The following is a 23,891-nucleotide window of genomic DNA, read 5'->3' as shown; positions in this document are numbered from 1 at the left end:
AATTTTTTACGCGATCACCATGAAAAAACACAGTTGAACTAGATCAACCCTGTGCACATGTTGAAAAAACAGTGCTAGCAGACGAGAACCGATAGAGATGATTCTGCACTAACTCTTTTATCTCCCTCGAGTACACGTCTGCGGCCAACGCAACCATCACGGAACTGAACATAATCATCGTCATGACCGAATAAACAGGGTTGTGTCGGCAGTCGTGAAGCATTCAATACAAAAAATCTTCAAGAACACGCGATGAAATGCGATCCTTTGCGCTTCGCAACATCTTCAAACTGGCAACTTCTGTGTGATACCTCTCTAGTCCGAGGAAAGTAAAACTGAATTTTGTTATTCTCTAACCACTATTCACAAGTAGAGCACCCAAGTGGCGAAGAAACACTAAATTGACCAGTGTGACAAAACGAAATGGACATATTCTAGGCGGTTCTATCAAGATCCTTTTGTGATTCTTACCAACGCTGACTGCCATCTACATGTGACTTTATTATGACATTTACTTTACCCCAACCATTTACACTTTACTTTCAATGGCAAGTACAAAAATGATATTGAGATACGTACTTAGCTAAGAGATAGCCAACATCCGGTCAGAAATATTCACAATTTACAGTCCATGTATTTTTTGAGAGACCATGTTCAAACGCTTGCGGAGAGGTAAAAAGTTTCAGGCAGTGGCTCGAATGAGGCAAGCAAATGTAACGCAAAGCACTATACTCAATATGCACGAAACTAGAGAACTTCAAAGCCCCCACTGATGACATTCTCGACGATTAGGTGTGCGAACAGTGCATGTAAGACAAACAAAGAGATATCGATGATAGGAAAGGAATCCGCAAGACATCATCAGCCGAATGAGTGCTCTAGCAGTGAAGGTGCCGTAGACGGCGACCATCCTTTGTGTGAAGGACATTGATATTGATATTTCTGTGTTATGTGTATATGTAATAGTGTATAGTAATGCGTACGGGGCTGAGATACTGGATGTATGCGCTTTGATCTTCACCTTACTTACAATCTCACCGCCGTGACAAGATCAAGACGGGCTTTTATCACCGAACGCAGACGCAGATGAACTTACGGATAAAACTGGTTCCGGGATTCTGGTTAACATATTGTTGGACAGGTTCAATTCTTTCAGTTTTTCTACCTTGTCCAGTTCCCCGGGAATATTGTCCAGGCGTCTCTCGGTCCCAGCCAAGTGCAGTACCTGTTGCACAGAAACAAAATATGGTGATGGGAGATAACCGTCCATTGGTGCTGGGGGCTTTCTAGACTGTTATTCTAACTCCATGAAACATGAACGGAAAATGATTGAATGAAGGGGGCACATCATCATTGTTAGCAGCTTCAAACTGCATACCGATTAGAATAACACGGGTATATACACCGACTGTTTTGAGAATATGGATGGAATCAGGCATTGGGGGTGACTGCTAGCATCATTGGGTTGTGAAATGAGCCTTGCTACGGAAGATTTTTAATATGTGCATGGGAACGCGGAGCACAAAACTGTGTATTGAGCGAAATAGCTTGAGTACGCGAACAACTTTGGATACGTGACTGTACTGCCATGTCAATCATTGATGTCTGGTCTGCGAGATGTCAGTTTGCAACGCGAGTGAGTTTGCTGGTTACGGAGTTTACGCATATTCAGGAAGTTGTTACCTGGCTTCTCATGGCACGCCCTGCCGGTAACTAATGGTCCAGTGGTCCAATGGGCTCACAGCGAACTCGTCTTCGGTTGGCGCCAATTTATATGATGTAAGTGTTTAACCTGGAAATTCGCAGTGGCTCGTGTTAGAAAGTGACACTAGCTGAATATCTAAAAAAATGTCCAATCCAGCAAAACTGGACTGCGGATTGGTAAAGCGCTTGTTGAACGTCTTGAATAAGCAGAGCGCAGTGGAGATACATGTGGAGGAGACGAGTTGATTTGAGGGTTCCACTCAGAAGTATGACCAAGAAGGAAGAGATATGTGATCGTGTTGGAGAAGGGCCTTCTTCTGATATCAGTCATAGGGTATAAAGTACCACGATGCGGTGTTTGTGATTACTTTGGGGAGGGGTTCTGAAGGCAGCAGGTAATTCAATCATCTAATCTATTTGACTACGATAAGCCGACCCGATCCGAGGATACCTAACCGTCGGGCTCCTCATGCTGCCGCGCACAACAGGTTATTTTAACAGCACTAGAACGAAGTATTTAAACCACACTGAATAAGGCTCCGGAGAACAAGACCGTTGGCCGAATAAAGTGAGCCAAGTTTAGGGCCCGCCTTTGCCAACCCGTCCCTCCCTCAAGAGAAGGTGGCAATGTGGCTTCCATAAATACGGGAAACCCAAGTACCTGAAGGGAATACCTGACTGATTTCGCCTCCACATGCTTTCGTGATACCACCACTCATCGTACGAAGGTTCTCTGTTTCGTTTTAGCGCTACAGGCATGGTTGTATCCGCCAGTACAACCCACAGGATCTCCGCAACACTAAAGCTTAAATTCCGCATCAAAGTGACAGCTCTTGGTCGGGTGACCACAAGGTTGCATTGTTTTGCATAATTAACAATTCAGCTCTGGGGCTGACCAGGGGTTAACAGCCCTGATTAACAACGTCGAACCATTAATGATATCGGCTAAACAACTATTAGGCAAGATGGATGCAGACAATACACAAGTCAGAATATTAGCCATTTGAAAGCAAACTAGTTTAGACAGGCGAGGTTCATCTCGTCAGGATGGCTCCAACATGCACTGGAAAAGAATCTGCTGTCTAAATATTGTTGCAGCTGCCCATTTTCTCCAATAAAGTTCAGAATGGGGTTTAAAATATGCCAGTAGGTAACACGAGAGGTCAAGGACGATTTCACATGTTGCATACCCACAGGTGGCAACAAAAGAGTCGTTAGAATTTCCAGCTGAATACAGGAGGCCACGGTTTATTCAACAGAGGGAGGGACATTTATACCAGAGACGTTTTCAGAAACTTACCTCCAACTGTTTCAGCGCAGCTAAGGATCGGAGCTGTGCGTGACGTAGCGGATTATCGCTGAGAATCAATTGCTGTAGCGCATTGCATCTACGTAATTGAGCCGGAAGACTTTCCAACCGATTATCTGACAGATCAAGCAGCATCAGATCGGTACACTGGACAAACACGTCGGAGGAGATGGACGTGATTCTGTTAGAGCTCAGGTTAAGGACCAAGAGGCCTTTGGCTTTCTCAATACCCTTCGGGACATTGGTTAGGTTGTTTCGACTAAAATCAACAACCTAAAACAGAAATGAAAGTACGATCGTCTAGCGATTGTCAAAATAGTGGAAGATGAGAAGGGCTAAGGAAGCAGAGGCACTGATAATTGACTTGACAAACGAGCAACCGAATTAGTTGGATGACAAACAGGCAAGTATGGTTCGAAAATCAGCTTGTTCACTCCACATCAATTGGGATGCCAACTGGTTATAGAACAGACGTAACCCAAGGAAAAACGAAACTACATCAGGATAAAATCCATGAGGGAAATATCTGAATCTTCCCAATGTCTACCAAGTTCAAGTGAAACATCAGCAATCATCATCTGAACAGCAAGTGAGTACCAAACCACGTGACGCTAAAGAAGTTTGGTTCACTTTCGGTTCCAGCCCATAAAAAGTACCGTCCAAACTACCACGCTGATGTAGTAACAGGAACTTATATCAGTGGAACGGTTCCGCCTATCAGATAACCATCAAACCGGGAGAAACTAACAGCACCAGAATAAGTCGTACTGGGAACGTTGGAAGGTGACTGTGGGAGCAAATGTAGGAGAAAAACCTAGTACAACGTTTGCAATGCACTACTCATAAGGTTGCTGAAAATTCGTCGACGTTGCTGCCGTAAAATCCCTCTGCAGCGACCTCCAACAAATTGCGACGTTTTTTTGGATCTGGTGGAATTTCCGGAATAGGTCGCCAAATTTCTGATACCGAGAGCAACCTTGTCCTACTTCTCCCTCAAAACTACCAGCTACATGGTTTCTCGGATATAATCAATTGCGGAGGAGTTCCAGCTCACATCTCCCCGGTACGACCGGTCCCATCGGAAAACGCCTTTACCGTAGGTTTAATAGAAGCAAACCAGATTATGCAAATACGCACACGAAAAATGACTGCGTCTTGCTATGGAGGTTTCTCGCACCGAACGAGGCAGTCAAACCAGTACTCGGAGGGAAAGTCGAGTAAGGGGATCAGAGAATAGCTACGTGATTTCATGATTGAGTAATTACCTTTGAAACACACAGACACAATAATCCACCTTTACAAAAGAACACAAGCCGATGAGAAACAATCGCTATTTTCCGCTCGGTTGTGGGAAGGGATATCACTGAGTACTTCACTTTCAACAGCGTCAAAGAAAACACGCCGCACCCCTCACCATCAGTCCTCTTAGAGTGATTGAAATACAGCGCGACCATAGTTGCTAGGTGGTCATAAGGGTGCATACAGACTTTGATCAGGAGAAAAAATGTCTGTTAAACTAATTCGTTGTCAAACTTGTCGTTCCAAAGGCATCAAATACAAAGCGATGCGGAAGCGGAAAGGTAGAGTCAACGAACGAGTGGCGCATGAAAACAAGAGAAGTTGACATAAACACCTCCTAAAGTAGTGCCAAGTGCAAGCGGAAGGTAGAGCATGTAAGGAACCACACAAAGTACCAACCTGCAAATGTGGACATTCGAATATTTCTGAAGGGATTGCATCCCCGTCAGTTAGCTCGTTATTTCGGCAGACTAAGGACCTTAGGGCAGGGAGTGTCGTGGGCCAACCTTTGAGGGAGGATAATCGAGTCAGAGAGTTCCGAGCCAGTGAAAGATTTTCCAGCTTTGTTAACCTGGACAGTTCCGGGGGAAGACGACCATCACGAAGACCGACATCCCGAAGCTTCAACCATTGCAGACGACACATGCTAGCTAACACATCGGTTGACGGTCGAAATGGTTGCACATCATGATCATCAACGGAGGCATCATCCGCAACACGATCTTTGCGTGGCCGACGACCATCGGTACGGCTTGGTTCGCCGTAGCCAAACGATACACCAGAAACATCCAGACCTCTAAGATATTCAACAACAGCCTTGGTCATTTCTTCGGGGGAAATTCTAGGAAGGAATTACTTTGGCAAACGTCTGCTTCAGAGAATTAACACGGTCCTGTTGGGTTGAACATGAAGGCTACAATCAGTCATCAGGCGTACATATCATGAAATGGTAAAACGCAAGCGATAGTAATGAAAATAATGAATGATATCACAGAGAACAGAAACATTCAACCGAGAGTTGTAATGCATGAGCATTCTCACAGAAATCAGGTACATCTAAGATAAATCATTCAGCCCGGAAGAAAAGCAGAGCTGACACAGATGAGTTGCATTGCAAACAGGACCGCGACAGCTCTCCTTATTACACTCTAGTGAAGTTTGGATAATTACCGTACAGACAAATCAGCCAAACCATTGTTGGGAAGTGTCAAAATGAAGAGCGTCTTTAGGGGAACTGCCCTGATATTATTGTCAAAAGGGAACCTAGGTGATCATAATAACCGACGGCGAGGAATGAAAACAGTGAGCGACTGTTGAATCAGTGCGCCAACCACCAAGCGTTCTTGGCTAACTTGAACTTCCGACATCACCATAGACACCTAGTAACATGGCACTCAACATTTTATGGTTCCAGGGTGGACTCAGGTTGATCCCATCGCCTTCTGTAAACTGAAAGGTGTCTATATTGCGAGCCAAGACCATAGGCCTAAATTGTCGATCCCCACCGACTCTCTTCCGTCAAACCATTTTGGCAGGTACTACCAGTCACGGGTAAAACTTGGGCATAACCTCAAGTACTTTAAGATGGGTGAAGAATCCAAGGTGGAGAGATGACCAGATACAGGTAAAAGGCGTCGACTACTTTGCCTATTTGCTCAACTAGGCCCCGGTGTATGCAGGTTGGCAAAACCACTCATGATTTTGTTGCAGCCGTTATCACCAACATTCAATGACTGAATCCGGTGAAACAAATATTTTGAGCCTAAGTTTAGCTTTCGATCTCCTCATTCCCCAGAGAAAGCATCCAGCTTACCCTAATTCCTGGGCTCCTGGTTAGTGAGGGCACTAAAATGCAAGACCTTCGGGGAGGAAGATGAACCACTCAAACTATTCAAAACAGAGGGTGATGCAGTTGGTGGAGATTTAACCAGAAGGATGTGTAGTCGAGTATTGCCCGAGGCCCTTTATAACTCGTTCACAAGAAAGATCAGCGCTCGGGTTGATCCGGCCATTGTGAGAGCAGTCTGTGTCGATCATACGAAAATTCTAGCGAAGGTCACAATTCGCAGGCTACCTTCAGAAGGTGAATTGTTAACGCGGGAAGAACAAGCTGGTTTTCACAATGATCACGTTCATAACATCTTCACGACTGAACAAAATATTATGCCTCGTGGCACGCACCAACAGAGGACCATTCGCCTGACCGTCGAGTTGATGAATCCGACTGACTCTTTTGGAGTGCATTTCGATGAACGGCGCTCATCCCAAATTCTTAAACATCCTCAAAGTGACATATGGTGCGAGTTTTGGCTATAGTTGCCGATACAATCAAACAAGACCTAAATAATATCCAGTGGAGTATCCCAGGGATGTCCAGAAACGCCGTCAGTTTCAACGTTGTAATCGACGATCTCTTCAAAGCAGCTCTCAATGGAAGCATTGTCGACGAAACGCCCCCAAGGGTCTGAGCCCATGAACAAACCAATGTCACCTTGTTTGGAATTGAAACACGCTCAATGCATCTTATCTCTGAAAAGCTAAAAATAGGAGGGGGTGGTTGTTATTGACTATTGATGTTAACAAGAGATTGCCGAATTCTGTTACACAATTAACTGACTACACTCTGTGCTTTGGTTTTCGCAAACGAGCCGCCGTAGTTAGTCTCATTCGATTCCCGATAGAGTTATGAGACACCGATGGTAAAAGACCTAAAGATAACTCAGATCGTTCGGCAGAAGCAACCAAGCTTCACAGCCATAAAGCAAAGCAGCAAGCGCTGTAGTCTGATAACTATAAAGCTTAGGACAAAATAATGTGCTCTTTTCAAGTCACCGGGGACACAGACAGGTTAATCTAATTCTGGGCTTTGAATAGGCACTGACTTCATCAGTAAGATTACCATCCGAGTTAATGCAGTTTGGGAGATACGTAATGCTTTCCACAATCGCGCCTCTCCCAGAAATCTTAGGGGCATTCTCTAAGACTATGAATCCCTCAGCATTCCATCCGTGCGGCGCATGCCACGCATACGCTCACCTGTGGGTTACCCACGCACTGTCTATTCGTGATGAAATCATGAGAACTGCCTACAATTTCATGTTTGCTCACTAAGTCCGGTGCCGATTTTCTCATACTGGGATTCAGATGATCTGATGTGAAACAAGCATATCCTGGAGAATATTTGCACACCACTCAGGATATTGTCACTTAACATCGATCAACCTTGAGGAGTTTTTGTCGAGACTTCTCATGAATCCTGTTGAGTCATCTAGAGAGGATGATAGCGGTCTTTTCAAAATAACGGCACGCTTCGACAGACAGAAGACTATGTGCTCACTAGGAAGAACTAAACTAGGTGTTTGAAAACCCGAGTGGAGATCATAACCTTTACTGGGTTATGTTATGACGAAAAGTGAGTGGCATTCGAGAAAGCCAATATGTCCGACCCACTACCTGCTACACAGCTCACTAGTTGACTTGTCGTAACTTTGCTAGTAATCAACCAGTTAAACAAAATGGGAGACAATTAAGTTCTACGAGGTTCTTATCCCACGTGGCACTACCAAAGTTACCGAAAATGTCTCTGGCGAAACTCAGCGCATCAGTCATAATTTGAAGCAACAAAATTTGTAGGAGAGCCGAAGGAGCCCCACTCTTAGCACCCAGAAAACGCAACGTCTAGAAATATGGCCTCAGTGCTGCTAAGACTCTTTGATGAGCTCTAACCACAAAAGAGCAATTACGCCGAGGAATACCATCACCTGCTAAATTACCGAATTTTGGAAGCCTTCAAAAGGTTTGAAGATGGTTAAAAGCGATTACCTGTGAGTGGCGAAGTGATGAATGCACCTTGTAAATGCGTTGTTTGTACGCGTTCAGACTGTGAACATACGGTTCTAAGTCGATGGGAGAATGCTGAAGCTCTGCGATTCGCTGGAGAGCTGAAAGATAGGAGAACGAACGAAAAATGTGCCACAACTTTATGAAGTAGTCAAAGAGAATATGGATAGTGAGAAGCAAATGACAGAAAAATGAACATTAGGTTGACGAAAAAGGGCAAACAGTTCTCAAGAATGACATTCGCATATCTTGGTACGATCACCCTGTTCGCTTATGTATGTTCCGGAATTCCCCAGATTTGCAGGTTAGTGAACGAATCAAAGTGGCGCTTTTGTTCAAGGTTATGGGGGAACTGGGTTGTGCTACCGCATTAGGGCGAGCAAACGCCTTATTGGTCGACCACAATACAGCATTCGACTTGGGCATATAAATGACAACAGGTAGAAGCTCGTGTGCCATTCTACAGTTTGCAATTCACAGGAAACTATGGTGGCAGTGACGGAGCTATGATCCGAAACACAGATAACCCGCGTTACCTATGATACCAACAGAATTAATTTGTACTGTACTAGACGGCTTCACTAAATCTTCTTTCGACGGAACACCGAGACGGTCGCGTTACTTCTTACCAATGGATAATTTTGGTCTCCGTCTCACAGACTGCATGTTCTGGAATGGGAAACGTTGTGAAAGTTGCAAACATGATTCACGGCCTCTCTATGATTAACCTTTGATGGGACAAAAATATCGAAATAAATGTGATGTGTTGGTCAGGTCTACTTTCTGTATGATTTGCGCTGAATGTTAGTAGTCTTTGTTGTCAAAGCTAAAAGTATAAGGCAGTCTGAGGCAGAGATACTGGCAAGCCTACCAGTGGAAACAACTAAGCCACAAACTAGGGCGGTGCTGGTCATAACTCAGTTACTATATATATATNTCTATCGACGTGTGCGGTCGGGCTCACACATATTTCATAGGGGTTTCGCGACAGCTGGAGGTGACTTGAAACTACTGTTAGAACAAATGTTAAGACGCAAGGAAAGTGATAAACAAGGAATTTTCGCCTCTGCATAAATAAACTATTAGCCTAAACAAAATCAGAACCGGATAAAAGGATTGTGCACCCACCACATTTGATGACACAGTTCCGACTCCAGGGGAATTCCGAAAATAGATAACTAATAGCGGTTACCACCAGTTCCAGCCAAAATAAGAGCGTTTCTAGGCTATATCTCCACCAGAAATGCAGAAAGCTAACTCACATAAGTATAACGTATAACTAATAAGTATAACGTAGTGAAAAACTGTTTCCCGAACTAGACACTTGATTTGATTTAAAACATCACAGTCGTTCAAGCTTCTATGTGAGCACCGAAGCCTAGAAGGAACGAAGGTGAGAGCCTTTAACCGACGAAAAGTCTGACTGCATGGTTGCAGTTTTTGACGTAAAAACCACGGACAACAGACAGAGTGGTCCAACTTGCAGGGAATTCATCGCACATCCAAACACCTAACCTGGGGGTCACTGGGTAAAAACCACGGACAACAGACAGAGTGATCCAACTTGCAGGGAATTCATCGCACGTCCAAACACCTAACCTGGAGGGTCACGGGACTGTGTTAGTCTGACCTCCAATCGTCAACCGACCAGCTACGACAGAATGCGAGTATCAGAGACAACCTCTAACATGGCTCATTTGGATAACGGAGGTATAAAGGTTGCCACACCATGGTAAGGCGTGGCCTTTTCTTGAAGGCCAAATACAATACTATTTGTCTGACACCATTTCATAAGTTCAAAGTAGCCTGGATGCGCCGTATTACTTGTCGCCTCAGGCAATCCACATGAAACACAAGAAACAAGCTATAATCAAAGCGTTCTAATCCAGAGAGCATACCAAGACAAAGTAGTATATGACATATATTCCCATAGACATTCTTTCCTTCCCAACTCCTCGAAAAATTGGAGGATGTGACGTCTATACACAAAATACCATTGTTCGGTGGAATAACGACTAATTAAAGTTGTAAAAAGTTAAACGTGATGCTATAAGTTTTTCGCGACCATTTTTCGGATTTGTGTGTGGTGCACACCTTGGGAACCGGTTACATCGAAACCTTGGCAACTGGATATATTGGATGCGCCACTATGGGAATCATGTATGTCGAACATGCAGAATAGAATAGTCATTTTAAATTCGTTTCCAATCTGTACAATGTAATCAATGCATTACCTAGAATTGTTTGAAATGTACAAAAAGGAAACCGCGCCATCCTCAACAAAATTTCAACAAGTCCTATATTTGCTGCTGCGTTAACACAGCCGGAATAACTGACTGAAACTATCTCGACTATTCACGGAGGCAGTAGAGGGAAGCGCTGATCACGTGGAAGCACGTGACTGATCGAAGAATGTGCACCCACTAACACTTTGTTGGATGTCGGTGAAGATGAAACGCGGTGAACAGATTCAGTCTTTTGGTGAATAAAAGGATCCACATGCCGATGCGTACGTGGTTTTGAGGAGGAAAAATTTGTTTACTGAGAAAATTCGAATCGCACACATACTGCTGGAAGCAGTGAGTGAGTGAGCAATAACCGACTACTGGAATCACGGACCATTCCAACCAAAAAGTAAGCCAGGAAGAAAGCACCTTAGTTTTTAAATTATCCTAATGTGGTTGTAATATGAACCGATTTGTGTGCACAGTTCCACGTTGCAAGACGAGAGTTGCAAAGCGTCGCTTGTTGGAACGAACGGATCTCCAGAAGAAAAGCATCAATCTCTCACGCATTATCAATACCCAATAATAACCTTTTTTCGGTACGACAAAGGACGATACACTCTTTGATTTTCTTTGAATCTTCCACAGCCCAGAAATACCAAGGAAAAGTTAACCTAGGTGAACTATTAGCCCAGGAGTGGTTTAAAAACCATGGCCCAGTTCTACCTGCAGATCCATAAGGAACGGCCCAAGTTAACTTTGTTTGGAAGAGGTCATAGAGCCGGAAAGATATGCACAGTAACTCTTCAGTCGAGAAGGGTCTCACCGAATACAGAGCCACTACCCCACATTCCTTGGTAGCGCCCTACGATTCCGAAAGATAAGAGACCACCGGTGAAAAAACACATGACCTTTCCTCCCACTATTGCATAGACCTTCAAGTTGTGTTCATTTGAAAATTCACGAGAACTTACAAAAAGGATGCAAAAATGTCATACATACGGATCGACAGTAAGCGTATATGTGAATTTGATTTGTTCGACTCAGTCGCACAGCGGAATTGGACGCAAAACGATCAGAAGGCAAATCGTAGTGAACAGCAGTGGACGTTTTCCTACCTTGTGCCAAAGTCGTCAGTTGCAGTTCCAACTGTTTCTGCGAAACTTCCAGTTCGTGGATCGCCTTATCAAGCTTTCCTAAACTCGGCTCGAACAACGACAGGATTCCGCTGGTGAGTTCATCAACCACTGATGGTCCACTCGACGGCTTGGAAAAATCGGAGGTAGACTTGTGAGGATTATGACTAGCAGTTTCTGAGCTACTGGCTGGGTCTGCAATAGAAGCTTCAGCGTCTAGGTTACTGCAAGGAACAAAGTTCATATGAGGATGTGCGGACCACGTAAGTGTGGAATCATCAAGGGAGGCTGAAAAACAAGAGAAAAATGTGCGCAGAGTGTAATTGGATAAACAAACGAACAATTTCAATTACAAAATTATCCCTGCAAACATCACGACGCCAGCCGTCTAGTCTCCGAAGTCATGGCCCGTGCGCCACGAGATTCGTGTGGGGGGGGGCACTCACTAGAATCCGAAATAAACACATTTTTGGGGTTCTTCTGTAAACACTGCTGTAGTCACGAACGAAACATCAAACAGCGCCAGAATAAACGCTTATCCTACATTTGACCTAAAAATAAAAACGTGAACCGACAAGCGGTGATCGGTCTGAAGAGCGAAAGTCCACAAAATGTGGATAAGATGCTCCGGTCACCTTATTTCTTGCGCAACGGTAGATTTATACTTCCCTCTTCGTAGATCGAGCATAAGGCGTGAAAAAATCGCCCAACCTCCACGGTCCACGCTGCTGAGAACCATTGTGCAGCCAGTCATCGAAAGCATAAGAATAACACCCAGAATTATGAGGACGAGTTTCTTTTTAACTAATCACCATGATTGATAACTAATCTGGTGTGAACAGCCACTCACTACTAGAAGGATCCGACACCTCATCATCAGCTGCTAAAGCGCTAGCGCAGATCAATAACACACACGACTTAAATGATGAAGTGACCACCTACCCCGAACGAACTACAGGATTTGGAACTGTAGAAGCGATGTTGCGGAGCAGAAGTCATACGTACAGCACGCGGACACACAGTAAGACAATCTAGCCTTGAGAGATTCATGGATGCCGCAATTCAACCTAGCCGCCATAAGACATATGTCCCTTCTGATACAGCTGACTCGACGACAATGGGAAACAACTCACCCCGAGAAATGAAGCCAAATACTAAGATGTTACTTGGAGGCGGAAAAATTTCTCGGAGGGTCCACGAATTCCTTAGGGTGATGAGGTTTGGCGAAGACAAAATGTGTTTCACCAAAGGAGGGAAGCCTGCAACTATCAGGGATTCTTACGAATATGCAGCGGCAGAGGGTTGATAAACCGCTGCATGTTTGACAAATAAATGAAGCTTGTTGAATTGAACTCAGCCGTAACCAAGGTACCTTTAGAACACTGTCAGTAACTAAAAAGTAGATAAGAATCATGATTTCACGTAAAACTTCCATTTGAAAAGTCGTCACTCGAGGAGCCAGTCAATATGTGACCCGTTATATGATGAAAAGTCGTCACTCGAGGAGCCAGTCAATATGTGACCACGTTATATGATTTCCCTCAATGAAACTGAGTGTTGTTATGTTCTGTCTGAAAGAGAGCTAACTAGAGAGCTGATCGCTGATCGTGGTCAAAGGGTAGGAAGGTTGTGGGTTCGAGATAAATCCCAAAAAGGATGGAACAGCTGCTCAATAATTCTAGGTTTTTTAACATACGCTGGCTGCACTGAAAGGACGAAATCTCTATTGAGTAAATACCTGAAACTGTTCACACCAACAATGAAACACAGTCACTAACAAATGTGAATAAAGAACGAATAACAGAGTTAACTGTACGAACAGATGACGTTAGAGGCAAAATAAACTGTTGCTCAAGTTCCATATTTATTTTCGAAACTTTGGGAAAAAGGGGGCGAGGGCAAAATAAACACATGAAAGCGAGACACTGATGTAGCGATGCGAAACAACAATGTACCGATGGATCGATGGAGACAGAGGGTAGACGGGGACACAGCCAATAGGAATGGATGATTCCTGAATAGGGGTCATTCGTACCGAGGACAAATCTGGTATAGTTCAACCAGTGTAAAAAAATCAAAACCTGGAGTAAAAGACCGAATGAATGGAAACTTCTGGAAAGCAAGTATACAAATATCACATATGCAGGTCAGGGTAAGGATGTAATGTGCTGTACTGCAATTCATGGACTCTTCAATCAACGACATCGGTTAAAATTCGAAAAGCGGCTAAAATGAGTGAGGACAGTTACAAAACCGGCAGTATTTGGTGACGAGTAGTCGAATATGTACATGACCGATTTTCGTATGGAGAAAGGATGACCGTTCCGTGGAAGTTTACTTCCGAGCGTTGTTACCACGACCAGGTGCAGCAGATGGAAGGGATCGGACCGACGCATTGTTTCTTAGCGACCTAGGAGTAGGTAAGAAAAGAGATGGGATGTGAGAAATCCGAGCTGTTCCCGACATCTTGCATTGAAACATTAATATGATAATAAGTCTGCATTTCCAAGTTCTAGCGAGAGCGTGAGGCAATGCACATAAAAAATCGCACAGCTGTAGCACCCGTTCGGTGCCTAAATGCCATACCGCCCGAAGGTTGTACGAGGGCTGGGATACTGCCAGGCTGCCTAAACCTAGACAGGGGATGTCGAAAGTCAGAAGTCCAGTTCGAACCACGGACCTTTCGGTCGGTAAATTCGCGCACTAACCACTTGGACCAACTCGCACAAAACCCTTTAGAAGTAGGTCGTTTCGATAGGAAACGTGGCTTTTACACCAGCTCACTATAGCCGCTTTGTACGTTCGTCTGTCCGACAAGAGGGATGTGTTCTGATTAAAAGTTGTACAAACGGTCACCAGAATCTCGTGCTTAACAGTGGAGTTCGCCGCCCAAGTCAAACATTTTGCACTTCCAAGTACTACTTATTTGTGATAGTGACGAAGCCAGTTGGTCTACTGCAAAGCATCCAAGACAATAACTGTGGTAATGACAAGCACCAAATGTCACTATGCTGTCCTGATGGTACATATGCATTGGATGAGAGCGTGGGGACGGTCCTAGTACGATTAACACGTTGACGTGACAGCCTACTCACGAGGACACTTCCCAAAAGGCGTCATTTCGGAGACTAGTAGTGAGGAGGGATACTCGAAACAACCAAACATCATGTTATCTGGGCAGATGTATGAAGAGCCGACTACTGAAGTGCGCCTACTGGCCGGATTTTTGGGTTAATAAGAATCGAGTTCTTTTTTTAACTCGGCACTCCTCGCGCCATAAAGAAGATTCCACCGTGAACTTGTGATTGATTCTATGACTCTCATATAAACACGGCTGCAGAAATGTTGCTCTGTTTTGTGAGTGTCTTAAGCCACTCTACACTTTGATATATCACGCTATACGGAACAGTAAGATAAGGATTAGCATATACGTTTTGAAACCACAAAAGAGCTAGATAATGTTTCCAATAGGCCTCAAATGGAATGTTACTCGTACACGAGACTGCAAAACGGGCCCTCTTAACGAACGGTGCGCCTTCTTTTCTATGTGCGTGGACCATGAACGGACCAAGTATAAAGTGGCAATACCTAAATAAATCCAAACAACAGTGACTGCAGAGTGTTAACCAAAGCAAAGTGCTCATCCTGTAGAGCGATGCTTTCTCTTATTAACGGTGTTTTGGGTGGAATTTACAATGTAATGGTAATGTGAGATAGGGTCATTTCCAGTCAATATCCGCTGAAAAGCCGGAAACCATTTTACAGCTGTTTCATTCATTTTGGAAATTATTAGCAAGGCGCATCTCACGAAACTCCACGAAGTCTCGAGCCCGCAGCCTCCCGGCTAGTATTTCAAAACTCTCTGGATGATTCCAATAAGGATAAAGCAACTAAACATGCTTCTCGGCTTTTCAACACAGTTTGGCTTAATTTACTGGGGGCATTTTCCCAACGTCCTGGAAAACCAATTTTGACCAATTTTACGGAAGGAAATTCCCCTGTATAGAGTAAACACCTTGCGTATTTTCTCAATTCCGGCGAGATATTCAAATTCTGTTGCATATATCAGACAATTTTTTGACATACTTGTGGAGCCAAACAACGACCATGAATACATGAATGGTAGGAATGTCATGATTCAAAACGTACTCGTTTGATAGCTGTTCATCATTTCTAGTGTTAACTGCTCTTGTATTCTTCGGAATATCAAATCCGGTGCGCCCCCAGATTCAGCTACACACAGTTTACTTCCACAGACTGATCGATGTATGTGGTCGTGACCGGTAAATCAGCTATAATTAGGGTTACAGCAATTTCAAGCGGGCCAGATTCAACAAGTTTCTGTGGGCCACAGAGAGCAGAAGTTTTGGTGGTTACTTAGTACACAAGGAATATTTTAACTAGTATATATATGTATATATACATATATATGTATATATATGGAGTAACATTTATATGTTACTTAGTGCATACGGAATATGTCCTCATCAACCCAGGTGCTTAAAGAAATATTAAGCTTTTTTAAGAATTGAGCAGTACGCGGCAAGACAACGAAACCAGGAATGTGTCGTTCAACTGAAGTAAAATAACGGAATCACTATCGTTCCCTCGTACCGCTAACACGTTGCTGAATGTTAACCAAGCTCACTCGCACCCGGTACTATTCAAAAAGCTTACTACTATCACTTAAAGCCTACTACGTAATTCGTATAGCTGTAACACCCTTCCGATGTCTAGCTGCCATGCCACCCGAAGGAAGCATGAGGGCTGGGGTACTGCCAGGTTGACCAAGCCTAGACAGAGTTAGTCGAGAGGCAGAGGTCGGGTTCGAGCCGCGGTAAATTCGCGCTCCAACCACTTGAGCCTACTACGACCGAGATATGAACCATGACAGCTGTGATAAAAATCTGGTTAGCAGCAACCGCAACACGTAATGATAAGGTAGTATTTATGATGTGCTGTACAAGGGTCATCTATACAAGGGTGAAATATGGTTTAGAGTATAAACCACGCCATAGCGACCAGTCTCACTAGATTTTGCTGTTCACTGAGGCGTGGTCGTTCAGAGTGAGGTGTGAGCTGCGGTCAAAATTCCACTCACTTGTCAGGTCCTCGTGGGCTTGGCAGACTATTACTCCGATCAGTGGGAGGTGTTAGGACAGGAGAGGGTTGGACCAAATGGAGTCTGCTGGATAGGGGGCGTTGGGTGTTTTGGCGCTGCACTGCTTCATCGCGTAATCGCCGCAGCTGATCCATCAGTAGGTCGTTGATCATGTGAACCCATCGATCGCGCGCGGAGGCATCGGCAGAACAAAACACGTAGGTTTGGGCCCGATTGGCCGTCCAAACGGCAAACCGGCGTCGGTCTTGTCGTACACTAGGGGTGAGACCAATCTGGGCCAGCTACAATATGACAACACGCGGATAGAAGAAATAATTAGCGAAAATTTTGCCCTCTCACTAGAATGGAACTACATCGAGTTTTGCGAAATAGCAAGTGAAGATTTACTCTATTGTGAAGTTGGTTTTCGACAGCTCGATAGAAACCAGGCAACGAGCGAGTAAGCAAGGTAAGTGTCAAATATGAAACACAGTTTGGATGAATTCTTGCTGGGTGCGAAACCCGTGCGCTCCCCACAAGTAAGCGTTCAGTGTGCACGAACTGGATATGCCGCCAGAGAACGGACTTTCAAGTCACTTGTGTCCCTCAGGAAAGAGATCGATCGCGACTGATCCTCTCAAGGTTAATTTCATGACAATTTCCCCAGATAAGAGGTCATTACTCATGGATGCTTTGAATTGGTCTCCCTAGTGGGATCGCAGTAGATCCTTGGTTACAAAACCTATCACCAGCTAGAGATCAAACACAAACCATAGACGTAATGATCACCGGTTGTCTCCAAGATGACGAAACCTGAGTAAATACTGCTCGAGTTGAACGACATACAGCTTCAAGCAGCCAGGAGAACGAGTCATGAAATAAATACTGGATCCATGAAGGCTGCAAATTCGTACTTCGACTTTGGGGTTTAATCTTTCTGTTTGTTCTTTGTCAGACAGGATTTTTAGGATCGCACCTCACCTGCGACTTTACACCCAGGTAATAAAAAGTATCGATCGATCGTGAATAGGTGTGCAGTCAGGTGAGCAAAATCAGTGCAAAAAATTGAATCCTCTTATTGGGCGCTATTACGCAACACCTCAATGAACAAAGTGAAAGTGACCAGCAGCGAGCTCCCATGGGGCAAAACAAGAACTCACAATTCGTCATCCTGTTAGCACTCCTCTCTACTAACTCTGGTACTGTCTATTTGGCACTTCAATCATGCTTTACGTGTACGTGCATGACATAAAACCTGGAAGCATGTCGCGGCAAGTTGGTAGCGGAAAGATCACCCATCTCCGAGTCGAGAACAACCATCTGACTAGAGACAGTATTAAAGCGTGTATTTCCAATTTCCAGAGTGCAGTAACCATCCAACCGAACCGAAATCCAACGAGACGAACACACATGCATAATGAATCGTAAGATCGCAATGAAAAACGCGATAGACCAAACTCTCACCAGCAGTTCTCCACGAACTTCATAGACTGGACCAGAATCCACAGAACCCGAGGCACTCGATCCGGGCATACTATTACTGCTGCCGACCAGACCATGGGACTTGACCAAAGATACTATGTTTGAGGGGACAGTGGCCAAGGAGTGAAAACTTCCAGCACGAGTATCGGACGGCAAATGTGGGTCTAACACAGTCACAGTTCCCTGTCGAATCATTGGCACAACATGGGTTGTTGAGGCACGGAATTTAGTCAGGAGAATAGCATTGGTAAACAGGAATGCGTGACGTTGTTGGGTTGATCGAGAGTCGTCTCGCGCAATGGTGAAATCACCCCTAAGCAAAAGTGGTCCCAGTTCGGAAGGGCGTATCTGTAAGGGTATGTGTAATTAAAAAATATTGTATACGCTGATTAGAAAAGCAGAAATCTGACTAGCGTACAAAATGGGATTCCAGAGAAGTCATTTGAAACAGATAGTTGTAGAGAATAAATTAAGGTAAAGTGGCGGTATCCTATTTGCGACAGAATGAAAAATTTAAAGGGCGATTTTTTCGACTTACAGGAGCAACAGTAACTTTCAAAGTCTCAGGGGTGAGAGATCACTTTAGTAGTGGGCATCCGTGTCTTCTTAAAAAAAACTTTAGAACCCAGGTACGATCTAGAGGGTTCCGAACTCATCTAAAAGGAGCGCATACACCCAAAATTTATGAGGGAGGAGGCTTCAATCACCCTTAAGGTGGTCAAAACAGGATGATACCTGGTTGTATACATCAATATTCCAGTTGAGCACCGCTCAAGGATGCTCAGCATCTGTAAAGCACCGAACAACACCTCAGACATATAAGGTGCATCAAAAGATTTCCGAATCGGCGGTTGATCAGGTCAAAATAGGTTTAACCAAGCTTTACAAGCCGCCGGGTAGTGAACATTTAGGGATATTTGCTACCCTACTTTTGCAGTAGGTCGTATCTCTGACCGAGAGAAGCTGGGCGCAATAATTTCTAAAGAGAACGGAGCTGATAGTCCATTCACCGAATCAGGCGTGTGGAATGAGTACGTTAAAAAAACAAGTCAGCTGGCCTTCCTTAATAGAGGCTCCATAAGAACGCCACGAAACTCAATAGAATGTAGAAATCAGATCTTAACGAGCAACAGAAATCTGACATGAGGTAGAGTGCCATCGATGTCTTAAGGCATCCACCAATACAATCCGTTAGGATGGAAAACACAATACCCGGTAAAATGGGATGATCCCAGCCATCCGACATGGCATAAGTACGTCGTCCGAAAATCACCATGATCTCATCCTATGAGGCGTGACATCAAACAGTCGGCTACTTCATGCTGTACATGTTGACAGAATACGATGAGAGACAAATTCATATGAACTAAGCTGCGTTTTGCCCTGGTCCACGACACAGTAAAAATACCTTCATTTTAAGAAAGGCACTCACGCAGAATACTCTTTCAAACAAGAAACAGCTGTTTTTATTCACCCAAAAAATGCTTTTGATTCTATCAGCGGCAAGAATGTTCGGCAGCATACAGGCATCGCCTATGACCTAACAAATAAGTGTGGAATTCCTAACCAATAAACTCAGCCCGATTAAAAAGAGACAACACCTTCCGGATGGTCAACGCGGAACGCGACACGTATACGATTAACCACAGAAGTGGCTCAGTCACACGGCCAGTAGAGCTGCTTCACGAATAAGAACAACGTAACGTCGTTCTCAACATGGAAATATCCTTACCATGTTACCTCACGAACCAAACTTTAGCGACTGGGACCAAAGCACTTTTGGCACACGGTTCATACCTCAGTAATCTAAACGAACCCAACTTTCCCCAGTAATGGGATTACCAAACTGGTGACAGGATAGAGTCAAAAACCTGTCTCCCAGTTTGAATCCAGGTTGCAGCCAGTAGTTCGTGTTTCAATCGTGCCACTCTTGGCTGACACCCTTATAGTTCGTTAATGTGTGACGACTTTTACGAGAGTCCGTGACTCATATGCAGTTTTTACTCGAGAAAGCACATCAAACCTGGAGGGTGTATTCAACCCGATACGCAGCTATTCGGCAAGTTACGATGCGATCGTGGTCAGCCTCAGGATTACTACCATTCGGAGGTATCCGATCGGACAGAACTACACGAAAATCGTCCTATACGGAAAGCATGTGAGTAACCACCTAAGCTTAGTATCAAAAGTTTTGTAAATGGCCAACAGTTTGGTGTAACAGTAGAATGACACTGAATGGAATATAACATGAGCCGATTCATCATGGTCATACTTGGTCCTACACAAACCTGATTGACTACTACGTTTCTCATCTGTTGTCTTTTTAATTGCCAGCGGTACATTCCTGTGCACAAGGGTGAGCTGCAGGTCAACAAATACTCACGACAGTGCTAAACAGCACGCGTCAGTATGTTAATGTTGACCGCACGAGAATAGCTAATGAGTCAGATATCCAAAAACGCGAGTGATAATTGATTTTTCTGGTACGCCACCAAATCACCAAAAGGCCGGTCGACGGAATAATGTCATTCACCGTATTGAGTTGGGATGTAAAGGGACCTGAACAGTGGGAGATTAGCTTCCAGAGATCATAATTTTACAAGCGAGAAATTTCACATTGGAAACAAGCTGAGGTTGGCAAGTTAGCCTATCATGAAACAACACTCCGATACCGACTTTTGGAAAAATGCCGCTGGGGTGCAGATTTCACTGACAGCCAATGGGTCGCGACGGTCCCCAAAAAAATGTCAAAAAACTATTGAGTGAATAATGTTCAAAGTCAAATTTGAGACGATATAGTAGATATACCTCTACCCAACATTACAACGATTCATCGACCAATCGAGAGTCGGGTGCCAGTTTAATCGACCAATCCTAATGAACGACCACCATTAGGACAAGGTGCGAACGAATCAATGGAACAGCAGTTCTAGACTGATCACGTGAGCAATACCCGCGACTTGTCGGACGATCGTATTGTTTTAAGCTAGCAATTCATCTAGGTAGCCAACAAAACAAGCTTAATGAGTGCGTGAAACTTGTAACTGGTTTATTCCAGTTTACACTATCCCACAAGGGTCAATTATTTCTAACCGAATTCACAGATGGGACAACATTCGAAAGAAGATTCAGTGAATGCGTTTTGATTCTGCTGCTAGCCGGTTAAACTTACCGACAGTCCACGAAGTCTCATGGTGAGATTTACTGCCTCGCACATATCCAGCATCGCTTTGTGAGCAGCTGTGAGATCTTGGCTGAAAACAAAAGGTATCCCTTGATTAGCGAGTAAAACCAGTTGGCCGCCTGTTACAACACAGAAAGCTTCGTCCGGGTCTGATATAGATTCAACTCAAACTTAGCTCGGCGATAAAAGATGCATCAACCGATGATTATGTATGGATCATAATATTCATTAAATGATGGTTTGAAATCAATGAGTAAATCCATCTGAACAAAAAAACGGCGGTCAAGTCAACTGCTAACGGAATGTGTGACTCTGCCAGATCGGATAAGACTTATCCTCGTTTTCTATAGAGGAAAATGTTGGTAGCTCAGGTAGCGTAGATGGTCGTTGGCTTGTTTGCTGAGCTGGGCACATCCACTAACCCATCGCTACGCACCGCTACGCTCCCCAATAACGCACTGATGTCACCTCGATTGGTGATGAAACGTTTGCAATCAAATTGCCCACCTCAGTGAACAAGTCAACGGCCACTTATCCTCGTCATTCATCTGAACTGAATAATCACGGATTGGAAACACTGTAGGACAACTGTTATTTCAAAAAAACATACTTGATCGTTACAAACACACCGGAAAGAGCAGTTTTGGTGGTCATTTTAGGTGAGTGATCTCTACAGAGGTAAGACTAGCGCATATGAGCAACCAGGGCCCCGAGAGCTATTTTTATGCGAGATTGTGTGCAGATGATGGCTGTAGTCGCAGCTTTGAACGGAGGGTGAGAACAAAACAGCACTAAATACTACCGCTGAGAGCATAGTGTTCGGTATAAACCGCGTACTTAGATGCAGCGGTTCCGGTTGTCACTCGTCTTTACTGACCATCAACAGGATCATTGGGAATGAAGGCGGATTTCAGACTTTACCCGTTTGGAGAGGACCTTTTTAGTGATCAGCGGATAGAAGCATGCAAACTTTTTGTTGGTCTGCCTTGGTTTGCTGTAATCCAGACAGCATTAATGGGTGTTTTTTCGGTTGAAAGTGAACAAGTCACTAGAAAAATCAGAACGACAGGACTTCGAAAGGCAGGTGCACGTCGATTGCGAGAATCAGATGTTCATTGCATAATTGCTCGCAGGTATCTGCCGGCATGGCGCTGTCAAGTGGTCAGTGGCTCTATTAACTTTGTACTTTTTTCAGACCAAAATACCTATCATAAAATGCACCAAACGTTGCTATATACTGCGGAGACACTAACGACGTACACGGTTCATGGTCGTCAGACCGATCTGAGCTATGCTTTTCGACGCCCCTAAAAGCGTATTTTGTTCTACAACTTTCCCTCACAGCAGCTAAGACTATTATGCTTAATCGCCAAGTAAATACGCAAATGAGAGAGATACAATACATGCATCTTGGCTAAAAAGTGGATCCCACAAAAAATTTAGAATCAGACATTATCCTTGAAGAAGAGACAGTTATCCTCCCTCTTGTGGCAGTTTTTTCTACTAATCTGCATTCTGGAAGAATGCAGCGGAGTTACTTGGAGGTCTTTTGTTTAGGAGCTGGAGGCGTCAACCAGACGGTAAGCTCAGAGTCCTCAACCCTATCTACAGAAGGAAACTTCACGCACATCGCGAGACTATTACAGCAAACTCGTGATTCACCTATGGTGGTGACGGGCAAAAATGACAATAAAACCAGACAAGAACACTTCTGCTTCATTGCCATGTGGAAAAATGGATAACTACGTACCGGTCGGACTCTGTTAAGGCCAGACGCAATAAGTGGCTGAGCAGTAGGTGGTATCGCTGAATCCGTTGAACAGGTGTGACAAGGCGTGAACTCAGTTGTAATACTGGCCTAGCAACTGACTCATTCGGTGCTGTGGGCACTGCTGCTGCGTTTGTTGAGGCGGATTCCCGGCGACCAATCTCCTCGGAACAAGCATTCATCCAGGAACTGTAGACACGATCGCGTTCGAGCTGAACAGCAATCTGGACTGCGTTTGACTGCGATGAACAGTAGACTGAATATAGATCTACAAGTTGTGGAATCTGGCGAAAAACAAAGAGTAACAAACGGAGTAGTATGGTCCGTTGCTAGGGTGAGGTGAAATGGCCAACTGATTTCCAAAAACTGGGTGTCCGTTTAAGCCTAAAAATATTTAATCGAAAAGTGATGTGCAAACAGGACATTCAATATTCACCCATCTGTGGCTAAAGTAGGCCACACTGTTCTGCCGTCCAAATAGACGGTAAAAAACGACACTTGAAGTTCATCAACCGAAAGAACTCCTTTAATCGCGGTCCAAATGAACATCGTTTAGATGCGTCAGCCTGCAATATGTCGCTCTTAGTGGTTTCCGATCGACGAAAAAATACCGTGACGAGTTGCATTGGGTGATGAAGAGTCAAACAGGCTTTTGATATACATGTTGAAATGCATGTTTAAACAAACATGCTGTACGATAGCGTCAATGTGAGGCACGAAAATGGTAAGCTTTAACTACTGACCCACGGCTATTCCATTGTCCACTGGAGTGTAAACGTTTTCGAATTATTTGTGGTCAGGTCCGTTAACCATCAGAGGTTAAACAGCCGACGATCAGTTCCG

General features: G+C 44.2%; 2 protein-coding genes across 2 annotated transcripts in view; one reads left to right on the top strand and one right to left on the bottom strand.

The window, feature by feature from the left end:
- The window catches only part of T265_04518 (hypothetical protein), a gene marked incomplete at both ends in the record, with an annotated part of 70,204 nt that overhangs the window by 21,205 nt on the left and 25,108 nt on the right, over positions 1–23,891 (bottom strand). Inside the window, 11 exons of the mRNA XM_009169273.1 lie at positions 1,097–1,225; positions 3,005–3,286; positions 4,712–5,153; positions 7,349–7,398; positions 8,135–8,253; positions 11,352–11,801; positions 13,868–13,923; positions 16,615–16,916; positions 18,079–18,444; positions 21,269–21,350; positions 23,031–23,332. Coding sequence (XP_009167537.1) covers positions 1,097–1,225; positions 3,005–3,286; positions 4,712–5,153; positions 7,349–7,398; positions 8,135–8,253; positions 11,352–11,801; positions 13,868–13,923; positions 16,615–16,916; positions 18,079–18,444; positions 21,269–21,350; positions 23,031–23,332 — 2,580 coding nt within the window. The remainder of the gene's footprint in view (positions 1–1,096; positions 1,226–3,004; positions 3,287–4,711; positions 5,154–7,348; positions 7,399–8,134; positions 8,254–11,351; positions 11,802–13,867; positions 13,924–16,614; positions 16,917–18,078; positions 18,445–21,268; positions 21,351–23,030; positions 23,333–23,891) is intronic.
- On the top strand, positions 6,248–6,628 carry T265_04517 (hypothetical protein; the record flags this gene model as incomplete). The annotated part of the gene is made up of 1 exon (XM_009169272.1): positions 6,248–6,628. The coding sequence occupies one exon, from the start codon at positions 6,248–6,250 to the stop codon at positions 6,626–6,628; it is 381 nt and encodes a 126-aa protein (XP_009167536.1).

The sequence above is a fragment of the Opisthorchis viverrini genome (genome assembly GCF_000715545.1).
Source record: "Opisthorchis viverrini unplaced genomic scaffold opera_v5_74, whole genome shotgun sequence".
NCBI lineage: Eukaryota > Metazoa > Platyhelminthes > Trematoda > Opisthorchiida > Opisthorchiidae > Opisthorchis > Opisthorchis viverrini.
Note: the sequence above shows the minus strand (reverse complement) of the source record. Positions and strands in the feature narration are given on the sequence as shown.